Source organism: Equus asinus, chromosome X, assembly GCF_041296235.1.
Source record: "Equus asinus isolate D_3611 breed Donkey chromosome X, EquAss-T2T_v2, whole genome shotgun sequence".
Classification (NCBI taxonomy): Eukaryota; Metazoa; Chordata; class Mammalia; order Perissodactyla; family Equidae; genus Equus; species Equus asinus.
In genome coordinates, this window is record NC_091820.1 from 55,860,292 (window position 1) to 55,872,684 (window position 12,393).

Consider the following 12,393-nt stretch of genomic DNA (forward strand, 5'->3'; position numbering starts at 1 on the left):
GCCTTGCCCTTTATGATCTCTCCCCAACTGTCCTCTGGCCTCATTATTTGTCACTCTCCATCTCATGTCTTGCATTGTATTTATATTGAACTACCTGTAGTCCCTAAATTCATTATGCTCTCTCACAAATATGTGCCTTCATATGTGCTACTTCCTCTCCTGGAATGCTCTTACATTCTTCTTTCCTACCCTTACCCCCTCTTTTGGCATTGCCCTAGTCATCCTTCACAGTTCAACTCAAATTTTCAATTCTTCTCTGAAGCCTTCCTTTACCTTCACAAGTAAAATTTACCTCTCCCTCCTATGAAACCCATTTTTACTATACATATCTCTTCCTTTAACATTATATTTGCAATTATTTGTTTATGTGTCTGTCTCTTCCTTTAGATTATGAACTCCTCGAGGGTAAGGATTATAACTTATACATGTTTGTATCTCTAATACCTAGCACAATGCCTAGAACATTGTACATATGTATTCACTAAAAAAAATGTTCAATGAAAAGGACTTGGATGTGTAGGGTGAGAAAAAAGGAGGAGTCCGGGATGTCTCAGGTTTGCTGTTTGTTGGGTGACTGGTTAGATGGTAACACAATGAAAAGGAACAGTGCTGGAAGTGAAATAGATTTGCACTGAAAGATGAATTCTGTTTTCTTCAACGTTTTTATGCAATGCCACATGGGTACAGCTCACTGGAGGTTATTCAGTAGGCAGCTGAAATATATAGCTTTAGACAATAGGAAAGAGGTCTGGTTTGGACATGCAGATTTAGGGAGTCATTAATATAGGTATTTATTGGAGTTGTAGGCATGGATGAGATAACCCAGGGAGAGTGTATATAGTAAGGAAAGAGCTTGAGACAGTCGCAAGAGAATATCACCATTTAATGGGAAAGTATTAGAATGACTATCCTGTTAGGTAGACTGGGGATGATTGAGAAAAGGAGACACAGTAGTCACATGGCTCTGAAGGGAGACTTGAGAGTTCAAGAGTTCTTTATATACGTTTTGTACCAATCCCGTCTTTTCAGCCTCAAGTCTCTCCTTTTTCCAAGGTACCTGGTGCCTCTAAGTGAGCAAATTAGCTCATTTCCATAGACCATAGAAATTAAGACCATGGAGTTTGGAGCCGGACTGTGTACATTTGAATCCTGCCTCTATCACTTATTAGCTGTGTGACTTCAGGCAACTTACCTAACCTCTTTGTGCCTCAACTCTCATATATGTCAATACAGGGATAATCATGCTTCATAGGACCATCGTGAGGATTAAATGAGTTAATATGTAGCAAGTACCGAGAATAGTGGCTTATAATAAACACTATATAAACTTAGCTGTTATTATCACTATCCTCATCATTGTTTCTCTGCAGGTACTTTAGATTGAAGCTTTCTCCATCTTGCTAAGTCAGTTACTGTTTCTCTACCTATACTCTAAAAATATGTTGAAGGGGTCGGCTCGGTGGCGCAGCAGTTAAGTGCACACGTTCCGCTTCTCGGCAGCCCGGGGTTCGCTGGTTCGGATCCAGGGTGCGGACATGGCACCGCTTGGCAAAAGCCATGCTGTGGTAGGCGGCCCACGTATAAAGTAGGGGAAGATGGGCATGGATGTTAGCTCAGGACCAGTCTTCCTCAGCAAAAAGAGGAGGATTAGCAGTAGTTAGCTCAGGGCTAATCTTCCTCAAAAAAGATAAAAATAAATAAAATAAAAATATGTTGAAACTTTCTGCCTACTGATATTTCCTCTCTTATGCTCTGTGATCCTGTGGATTAGTACTTTTTAAATTCATTTTTGTAGTGTCTTAGGAGAGAGATGAGAGAAATGCTTGCTGTCAGTTTCCTGCGTTTGAGCAGAATTTTCTATAATGCTGTGTTCTTTTTGTATATGAGTTTATTTGCTACATCGATTCCTATGAAGCTACACTGATGTTTTATTGGAATAATTTGTGACTGGATAATTAGAATTTTCTTTTTGAAAGCCTTCTATTCTTTTTCCCCTTTAGACTTTCTGTTCCCAGAAACTTAACTTTTTTCCTGAATTTTGGAGATCTGTTTTGTTAATGTCTAGCATATGATGTTTGACCATGCCCCCTTGATCCCCTACAACCAGATTCCCAGAATTTTACTTATATAATCAGTTCTTCCACGTGTGTCAATTTGAAGGCCAAAGCAGCCATTTCCTTCTTCACGTGCAGTATCTTTTGGGTGAAGAAATTGTCGTCAGAGTAGATGAGGAATTTATCGGGTGCTCTGCTTTCAGCCTCATGTAACTTAGCAAATATCCAGATTATCCAGGTTTCTCTACCCTATTAATGATAACTTACATGTAGATAGCACTTTATAGATCACATTTGATTTTTATCATAATCCCATGAGGTGTAAGGTATGTATTACACTGTTTTATGGATAAAAGAAAGTTTCAGCGGCTTCTCCAAGGTCACATGTTGATAAGTAGTGGAGGCAGAGTTTACATTAAGATTCTGTCTCCTAATCAAGTTCTCTTCCACTCTATCCCCTTTCAGTAATTACTCCTATAAGTTGTGTGATCCATTGCAGTAACATCATTCTCTATCTCTCTGACTAGGCAGATTTTATCTATACTATAATATTACTTCTGTTTTTCACCCTAATTTATTCTGCAATGCTACCTGCCTTAGGCTCATGCATATTTTCTTCACATATAGAGCAGGGTTTGTCAGCTGTGGCACTTTTGACATTTTGGGTCAAATAATTTTGTGAGGGAGGGGTTGCCTAGTGCATTGTAGGATGCCTAGTGGCATCCTTGTCCTCTACTCACTAGAAGCCAGTAACACTCCCCACAAGTTGTGACAGCCAGAATATCTCCAGATATTCCCAGATGTCCCCTAGGAAGCAAAATTGTCACAAGTTGAGGGTCACTGCACATAGAGGTACTTCCTTTCTCTCCTACCTGGTTTTTCTCCCTTGTTACAAATGTACTCTTCTATTCTAGTTGCGAAACCTGTTGTAATGTGCCTCTATGATACTTGTGAAGTTATATTTCCCTTTTTAAGTTAAAATCTCTACTTTAGTATTTATTTGTTGCCATAGTGAACAAAGACCCAAAGGTGTTGAAGTATTCTTGATCCTCTCCTCACTTGATCTGTTCTCAGTCTTATAGAGAGAACTTTTGGTCTTATAATTTTTTCTGGGCATTTTTCTCCATGGCCATCCTTGATCAGAATTTTAAGTTTCTGCAAACATGTTCTTCCCAGTCTTTATGATATATATTCCATCCATGTCAAGAATTTATCATTTAATCTCTTAACAACAGGAAATCAGATCCTATTTTATGATGACTTCTTTCTAGAGAAGCATTCATTTATCTTGCTCCTTTCTATTCCAAAACCCCAACTATCATTTGAAGAAGAAAAAAACACCCTCTTTATTCTTTTTTTTTTAAGTTTTTATTTTTTTCTTTTTTCTCCCCAAAGCACCCCGGTACATAGTTGTATATTCTTCGTTGTGGGTCCTTCTAGTTGTGGCATGTGGGACGCTGCCTCAGCGTGGTTTGATGAGCAGTGCCATGTCCGCGCCCAGGATTCGAACCAACGAAACACTGGGCCGCCTGCAGCGGAGCGCGGGAACTTAACCACTCGGCCACGGAGCCAGCCCCCACCCTCTTTATTCTTAAATCTGTGGTCCTTGCTTAGATTATCATAGCTATAGATTGTTCTCAGAGTTCATCTGGAGACTTTTTTGTTCCTATTGAAATTATAGGTGGAAGTTGTGCTCAGTAGGTTTGAAGAACCTCAGCAGTCTCTCCCTTACATCCCGGATGGGATATCAGTCAGCAAGATGGCACAGTGTTCTGTTTGGCTAAAAGGAAATAAAAGAAAGGAATGAACTAATACAAGGATTAGTGCAGGTATCGATGAACAGGTTTGATAAATCTCAGCAGGCTCTCCTTCCTGTCCCGAATAGGGTAAATGGCCCTGAAAAATGGTACCCCTTCCAATTGGCAATAAAAGAGAAAAAAGGAATGGTTGCTTGAGGAAATTATTTTTGTTTTAGACTGGGGATATTTGAACATGTGTATAGACTGAAAAGAAGGAATTAGTGAAGGGAAGATAACTTGAAGATCTAAGAGAGAGGGGGAAGATCAAAGGATCCAGGATCCCAGAGAAAATGGAGGGAATATAAACACTGACAGAGGCTGAAGGGAACATGAGGGTGGTTATTTCCTCATCTGAAACAAGGAGAAGGACAAATGAATTAGTAACGGCAAAGGAAAGACTGTGCAGTGAGGAACAGGAAGGTTAGAGAGCCCTTGTGGATAACTTTGATCTCCATAATGTATTTGTTGAAATCATCTACTAACAGAATGAAGGTAGAACAATCTTGAAAATGATTCGCGTTTAGAATAGCTGCTGTGGGGAAGTAAGAATGAGGAAGAAAAGATTGTCAGTTGACCAAGGGTTCAGCTAAGGTAGGATAGCATGTTTTGTAATGGATGGATCTAATCCATTAGGTTGTGTGACTTTCTTTAGCATTGTAGCCCACAGAAGCTTACTCGCACACACATACACACATACACAGTTGGTTTAACCTATGGCTGGGAATTGACATGCTGGGGATGGCAGAAGGTCATGGGTCCAGTGAATACTTGGGAAAGCATAACTGAAATGATTGACCACAGGGTCCAGAATAGGTAGTTTAAGTCCCAGGAGAGGATGATCTACTGGGAGTATTACAAACTGTCAGTAAATTGGAAGTCACAATAAAGGTGAAGAACAGGATCAATGAAACAAATGGAAGGATGGCAGGATGCAGTCAGAGAGGAATTTTGGAATTCAGGATCTTGTAGATATAATTGTTTAAGGTTTTAAGGGAGTCCAAAATATGGCTGAATAAGTGAAAAGTAGAGTGGCACTAACAAAAATGATAATTATTTATTAACTTTGTTTTGTAAAAAGTATCTTTATTTAATTCCCCACCCCAACCCAATGAGGTAGGTAGATTTGCCTCATTTTATACAGGCACTTACCCAAAATCATGTAACTAGTCAGTGATAGAACCGGGATTAGAACCTAGATCCATCTGATACCAAAGCCCATGCCCTTAACCATTATACAATATAGCTTTTCCCTTAACCATTATACAATATAGCTTTTCCATGATAAACATAATCATGAGAAGGGCAGGGCTTTAGAGGGACCTCAGAGATTATTACAATGTTTAAAAAGCAAATCTTAGAATTAAAGAAGTAGATAAGAATCTTTACCCTTTCAAAGCAACGAAAAGAAAGGTATTCCAGTGTGATATAATAGAAAGAACATAGGACTTGGCTGAAATCCTGAGATGGAATCTCAGGCCTACCACATACCAGCTGTTTAACCTTCGACAAGTCATAAATAACCTGAGCTAGTTTTCTTATCTGTAAAATAAGAATGATAGTAAAAATAATGGAAATAAAAATTAGCTGTTTATCTAATTTCACAGCACTAATTTAAGGATTAAGTGTGATAATGGATATAAAAAGTAAATAACTATACAAATGGTTATTGTCATGGTGATACTTCCCTGTCTATCTGCTTTGTTTCCGTGGGAAAGGACAAGAAGTGCCAACAGACTCAGTTGTGCATATCCAACATTTGGACCTTTGTCCTTTGTACTTTACTTAAAGAGGCACTATCAGAAAAGTGAACAGGATTAACAGGATTCCTTAAGGTTGATGGCTTAATATTTCTATGGGGTCTTTCTTTCTTTTCTCTTTCTCAGGATACGTGTAGGTATATGTTAGATACTTTACCAAGCAATTTAAATTTTGTTTCCTGCTATTAGGTATTAATATTAACCGAGGCCTCCTATGCTTGGGAAATGTAATCAGTGCTCTTGGAGATGACAAAAAGGGTGGCTTTGTGCCCTACAGAGATTCCAAGTTGACGCGACTGCTTCAAGGTAAGCCTAAAGTGCCTCTAAAAATAAGAGAGTACCTCAGAATGATAGTGCTGAGAAAGTAAAGATAGAACATATAAAAAACAAGATTTTTGGACTCTCACAGAGCTGTCTAACTGATAAATAGGAGAGAGAACTGTTGGTAAGCAGGCTTCCAAGATAATGGAAAGATGTTTTCATATACGAGAGCCAAGAAATCTGTAGAATGCCAACTGTACTTAGTACTTTGTACCTGAAAATGAACCTGGTTACTGTTTCTTTATTATTGCTGATAAGCAGAATTCCTTGAGGAGTTAAAACCTACCTAGAGGGGGCATCCTAAGAATGTTTAATCCCAATAGTGGCTCCTAACTTACTTGGGCTGGGCCCCAGCTGTTTTAGCCTGATTAACTGCTGAAATCACAGTCTCTTTTGAGAATGAGGACACAGGCAATAGGATTCTAAACTATGTCATTTTACACATCGGAAATCTTAGTGTTTTTATATTAGCACAAATAGGAAATTTGTAGATACTTAAGAATTTTCTTTCTTACACCTCTGAGTTTGAAGTCACCAACCCAATTGGACAGCTTTGCTTGCATCCTACTTGTTTGATTTCACTTCCTTCCATTGTTCTTTTTCAGATTCTCTAGGAGGTAATAGCCATACTCTTATGATAGCCTGTGTGAGTCCTGCTGACTCCAATCTAGAGGAAACATTAAATACCCTTCGCTATGCTGACAGAGCAAGAAAAATCAAGAACAAACCCATTGTTAATATTGATCCCCAGACAGCTGAACTTAATCATCTGAAGCAACAGGTATAAGAGACTTAAAATTTGATGGGAAATATTACAAGTATGTGAGTGGAATGATAGAGCTTCTGTTTCTCAGCTTCTCCTCTACCAGAAGTTTAGAGATGTTGGTTAAACATTATGTTGGCTAGGGGAAATCATAAAGTAACTCCTATTAACATGTTTGTTGTCATGTTTAAGATTGGGCAGTGACATTGGAGATTTCATAAAAAGGCAAGAGAGGTAGGCAGGGATCAGATCCTGAAGGTCCCCATATAACTTGTTAAGGAATTTGGAATTCAATCTGAAAGCTATGGGGAACCATTGAAAGATTTTAAGTAAGAGGGTGACATGGTAACATGTGTATTTTAGGGAGATCATTTTAGCAAGTATAGAGAAAGTGGATTAGGAGTGGGCATGACTAGAAGTAGAAAATAAATTAGGCTGTTATAATAATCCAGGTGAGAACTATGGCCTGAACTAAAGATAGCAGCAGTAGTGATGAAGAGAAGGGGACAAATTAGGAAACAAAACAAAACAAGGAGGTAGAATGTATAGGGTCTACTTGATAACAACTTTGATGTGGAAGGGTGGGTGGGAAGAATCAAGATTGATTCCCAGATTTCTTACTTGTACTACTGAATAAATGGTAGTAACAATCATTGAGTCAGGGAATACAGGAAGTAAAACAGGATCATGTAGGAAAATGGAAATGATGAAATTCAGTTTTGGGCATTTTGAATTTGAAGAGCTTGGGGGAGCATCTAAGTAGAATTGTCCAAAGATAACTGTCTATATGGGTTTAATGGAGAGAGGTCTGAGCTGAAGATACAGATTTGAGAGTCATCAGCATTTAGATGGTATCTGAAGTTATGTAGTGGATAAAATCAAAGAGTGCCTAGCACATTAAAGGCACTCACTAAATATTTGCTGAATGAGCGAATGGCCAAGAAGAGAAGAAGGCCAAAGACAGGACTCTGGGGGAACAGCAGCATTTAAGGAATGGGGGAAGGAGGGAAGACAAGAAGAGAGACTAAGAAGGAGCAACTAAGAACTTAGGAAGAAAACCAATGGTGTCATGGAAGACAAGGGAAGAAAGTTTCAAGGAAGGTCGTCAAAAGTGTAAACTTGTAAAGTAAGATAAGGATTGAAAAGAGTCCATTGATTTTTTTCTTTTTAATCAACAAGGAGGCTGCTGGTGACGTTGGTGAGAAGATGGTCAGGGGAATGATAGGAGCAGATTACTGTGGGATGGATAGTGAATGCTAGATTAAGACGTGGAGGAAGCTGAAAGGCTCTTCTTTCAAGAAAGCAAGATGAAAGAAGGCAATAGCTAGGTAGTCAAGGGTCAAGGGATGTAGATCCTTGTTTTTAAAATATGAAAGAGACTTCAACAAGTGGAGGAACCATTTGGGAGAGACTGAAACTGAAAATAGGGACTAGTTGATAAGGTGCCATTTCTAAGTAGTTGAGATCCTGAGCAGAAATAAAAAGGGATTTGCTTTAGACAGTAGAGGCGATACCTGTCCCCAAGACTAGAAGAAAAGAGGTTAGGATAGGAAGCATATAGTGACACTAATTTAGAGGGAGAAGAAAGGAAATTGAGGGATTTTCAGCTTGATGACCTTTATCTTCTCAGTGAAGTAGGAGGCAAAGTCATCTTCTAAGAGCAAGCAAGCAGATAATAGGACAGAGGGATTGAGGAGACCACAGAAGCCTTGAAATCACAAAAATAGGTGAGGTAACTGACTAGGAGCATGAATTTGTGATGGTATCCATACAACTGGTTGTGAAACAGCTCAGCAGCCCTGATAGAGGATCTGAGAAAGCAAGTAGTTAGATTGACCCAGGCTGGGCGGGGCGGGGAAGGGGGGAGCGGTCAAGTTCTCTTGCCTTCCAGGGTATAGTACTCTTTCCACTGGGAATCTAGTGTTTCCCAACTGTCCAGTGCTCACTCCATCTCTGGCCTTCCTCCTCAGTGATAATAACTACTATTCAGTTAATCTTTCTTCCCTCCCCTTCTCCTCCTTTATCTCCTTCCCTCTGAGGGGCCATTGTAGAAAATATAAGTAATTTACCTGTTCACAGTATCATCTCAATTATAAAATACCATACTCAGTTTTGCCTCTCTATTTTCTTTCATGTGTATTCCTATTGCCAAAACTGCTCTTCTTGCTAGTCATTTATTTGTTCATTCATTCCAACAATAAATATTTATTGAGCACTATTATGTGCCAGATACTGTCCTGGGATTCATAGTTGAGCAAGGCAGACAGTTTCTGCCTTCACAGGACTTATTGTCTAGTGGGAGAGACAAACACTAGACACATAATCATAGCAACATATTATAACTGGGCTAGTGTGCTATAGGGTGAGGGTGCTATGAAAGTATGGAACCTCTGTTGTTTATCTAATCTGAGAAGGCTTCCCTGAGGTAGCAACATTTTGAGCTGAGATTTGAGGGATTGAGTAGGAATTATCTATGCAGAAAAGAAGGAAGAGGATTTTAGGGAAAAGAAATAGGATGTGTAGCAAAATATAGTGGTTAAGAGCATTGACACTGCAGCCAAACTGCCCAGGTTCAAATCCTAGCTCTATAACTCACTAGCTGTGTACCTTGGGCAATTTCTCTGTGCTTCAGTTTCCCTAACTATAAAATGGAAATAATGATAATAGCGCCTGCTTCATAGGGTTTTTGCGAGGGTTAAATGAGTTAATACATGTAAAGCACTTAGAACAGTGCCAGGCATATGTAGTCATGCATCATTAGGTGATTTCGTCATTGTGCAAACATCACAGAGGTACTTGCACAAGCCTAGATGGTATAGCCTACTAGACTATATGGTACTAATCTTATGGGACCACCGTCGTATATGCAGTCTGTCGTCGACAAAAATGTCGTTATGTGGTGCATGACTGTAGCAAGTCTGCAAAGGTCCTGAGTTAGGAAGGATTATAGCACATTTGAAGAACTCAAAGAATGCCAGTGTGGCTAAAGTAGAGAGAGCAAGGAAAAAGTATTCTAATGTGAGAGTAGAGAAGAAGTAGAGGCCTGATTAAGGCCTCATGGACTATGTTAAAAATGAGTTTAAGGGGCTGGCCCAGTGGCATAGTGATTAAGTTTGGCATGCTCTGCTTTGGCAGCCCAGGTTTGCAGGTCAGATCCCCAGCATGGACCTACACCACTCATCAGCCATGCTGTGGCTGCAACCCACACGTAAAGTGGAGGAAGATTGGCACAGATGTTAGCTCAGGGCTGATCTTCCTCAAGCAAAACAAGAGGAGGACTGGCACCAGATGTTAGCTCAGGGCTAATCTTCCTCACCAAAAAAAATGATTTTAAGCAGGGTGGTAACATTGATAATTTACATTTTTAAAAGTTGGTCTGGCTACTGTGTGGAAATAGATTATGGTGGAGCAAGAGTAGATTCATAGAGACTATTGAAGAAGTTACTGCAATGATCCAAGTGAGAGATAAATGGTGGCATAGACTTAGGGAGGTGGTGGTGGTGGTGAGAGAAGGAAGTGACCAGTGGATTAGATAAGGGGATGAGAGTATGATGCTCAGATTTCTGGCATGTGAAACTACATATTCACTGACGTGGAATGCACTGGGGAAGGACCAGGCTGGGGGATAGCAGACAACTAAGTGGAAATATTAAGTAGATAGTTAACATAAAGGTCTAAATTCAGAAAGATCTGTGTTTGAGATAAATTTAGGAGTCACTGGTTTATAGATAGTGATTTAAACCATAGGCAGAAATGAGACTTTAAGGAGAGAGTATAAAGCGAGAAGACTGACACTGAGCTTTGAGAAACTTTATCATTTAAAGGACAATTGGAGTGAAGATGAACCAAGGAAGGGACTTAGAAGATCAGCTAGAAGAATAGAAGAAAAAGCAGGAGAGTATACTGTCTGGTAAGCCAAATGCTACCAACGAGTCACGTAAAATGAAGACTGAAAAATGCCCTTGGAATACGGTGACATGCAGATTATTGGTGACTTTAGCAAGAGTTATTTCAGTGGAATACTGTGGGCAGAAATCAAATTGAAGTAAGTTGAGGAGCAGGTGAGAGAGATGAGCATAAAGGAATGGAGGCAACGGGGGTAGACTTGAACTTTATGAAGGAGAGAAATAGGGCAGGAGAGATAGGAAGTGGGATTGGGAAGGGTGCTTTTGTTTTCTTTTAAGATGAGAGAGACTTGAACATGTTTTAATCTTAATAGAAAGGATCCTGTAGAAAGGGAGAAGTTGAAGATATAGAAGAAAGAAGAAATAATAAGCAGAGTAAGATTCATGAGGAGACAGAAAGAGTTGGAATCCAAAGCACAAAGGAAGACACTAGTCCTGGGAGGCAGGCAGCTCCTCTTTTGTTATGGGAGGGAATGAGAGAGGATGACTGCGGCCTGCGCTCTGGTTTAACATCCGGCCCCATTAAGCCTTCTTTTGATGTTTTGGGATTTCATTAATGTGCTTCTTAGAACCGTAAAGTACTTAACTATACTTGATGACTTAGCATCTTCTGTCTTATATCATTTCCTACTGTTTCAGGCCCTAGGCTTGTCTTCATCAACTGGATTGTCAACTTGAGAATAAACTATGGGAGTTTATTCTCATATTGCCCTACATTGCCTACCCCAGTGCTGAGTGATTTTTAAAAAATAAATGCTCAATAAAAACTCATTAAGATGCTAGGTAAAAGAGACAACTCATCTTGTTCTTTTTGTCATTGAATTATCAACCCTGATGCTTTCTGTAATACCTAAGATATGCCTTAGATTTCGTAGGTATCGAGTAAAATTACCCTACTGCTAATTGTGGTGCTAATTCACTGATAAGGGGTAAGTAGCTTTTGATTGGTTACTAGCTAACTGTTCTTTGCTTTTCCCAGGTACAACAGCTACAGGTCTTGTTGCTACAAGCCCATGGAGGTACCCTGCCTGGATCTATAAAGTAAGAGTTGCAGATTAATTTTAAATGTGTATTCTAGCAGAGGCTATTTCTCCTGATGGTTGTTTTCACCCGATATACTAAAGTTTCTGGTAGCTCTTGGTGTCAAGGTAGGGATCTTACCAAACTTGCTGGCTATTTAGGACTTAGCTAGTTAGTTTTGAGGCAGCCTGATGGGATGAAAGAGCATGGATTCTAGCCTCAGAAATTTATTAATTAGAATTCTACTATGAAGAAGAGCTGTCTCCTCTCCTCATTTATCTATTTGATTATTTATTTATATCCATATAATATATATAAATACTCATGGGTATTTATTTTATTTTGTGGGTTAACATACAATGCTATCATTATTTGTTTTCTTGCTCAAATTGTTCCTGCTTTGTTCACTAGGAGCCTCTTCAGGGTGGCTCTTGTGTTCTTAAACACGCCCTCAAGTTTTTGAGCATTTCCACAAGATGTTCTACACCCATCTTGTATTTTCCCTGCCATATCTCCAAGGAGCCCTGTTCTAAATTGGAAAATACTATTTAGAAACCAGATCTGGGCGCTGTGTGCTGATTGTTACTGGGGTGTCACTACTTCTAGACCCTCTCTTCAAGTAGAGCTAGGAAATATCCATATGTATAGTAACCCACACACATACTCATATCTATATTTTTATATCTACTTGTATATATATTAAAAACCATGATTTTATACTGTTAACTCTGATTCCAGTGTAACACTACAGGGTTCATTTTAGCCTTCCTCCTC

The 12,393-nt window shown here is 39.3% G+C and overlaps 1 protein-coding gene across 6 annotated transcripts in view; it reads left to right on the forward strand.

Annotated features, from left to right (window-relative positions):
* Positions 1-12,393, forward strand: part of KIF4A (kinesin family member 4A) — a 122,926-nt gene that overhangs the window by 45,509 nt on the left and 65,024 nt on the right. For all 6 annotated transcript variants that reach the window (XR_011499927.1, XR_011499928.1, XR_011499930.1 and 3 more), the window contains exons 8-10: positions 5,800-5,916; positions 6,537-6,712; positions 11,579-11,640. Coding sequence is in view for 2 of the 6 variants with exons in the window: in XM_044764277.2 (XP_044620212.1) it covers positions 5,800-5,916; positions 6,537-6,712; positions 11,579-11,640 (355 nt within the window). In the remaining 4 variants the exon portion in view is untranslated. The remainder of the gene's footprint in view (positions 1-5,799; positions 5,917-6,536; positions 6,713-11,578; positions 11,641-12,393) is intronic.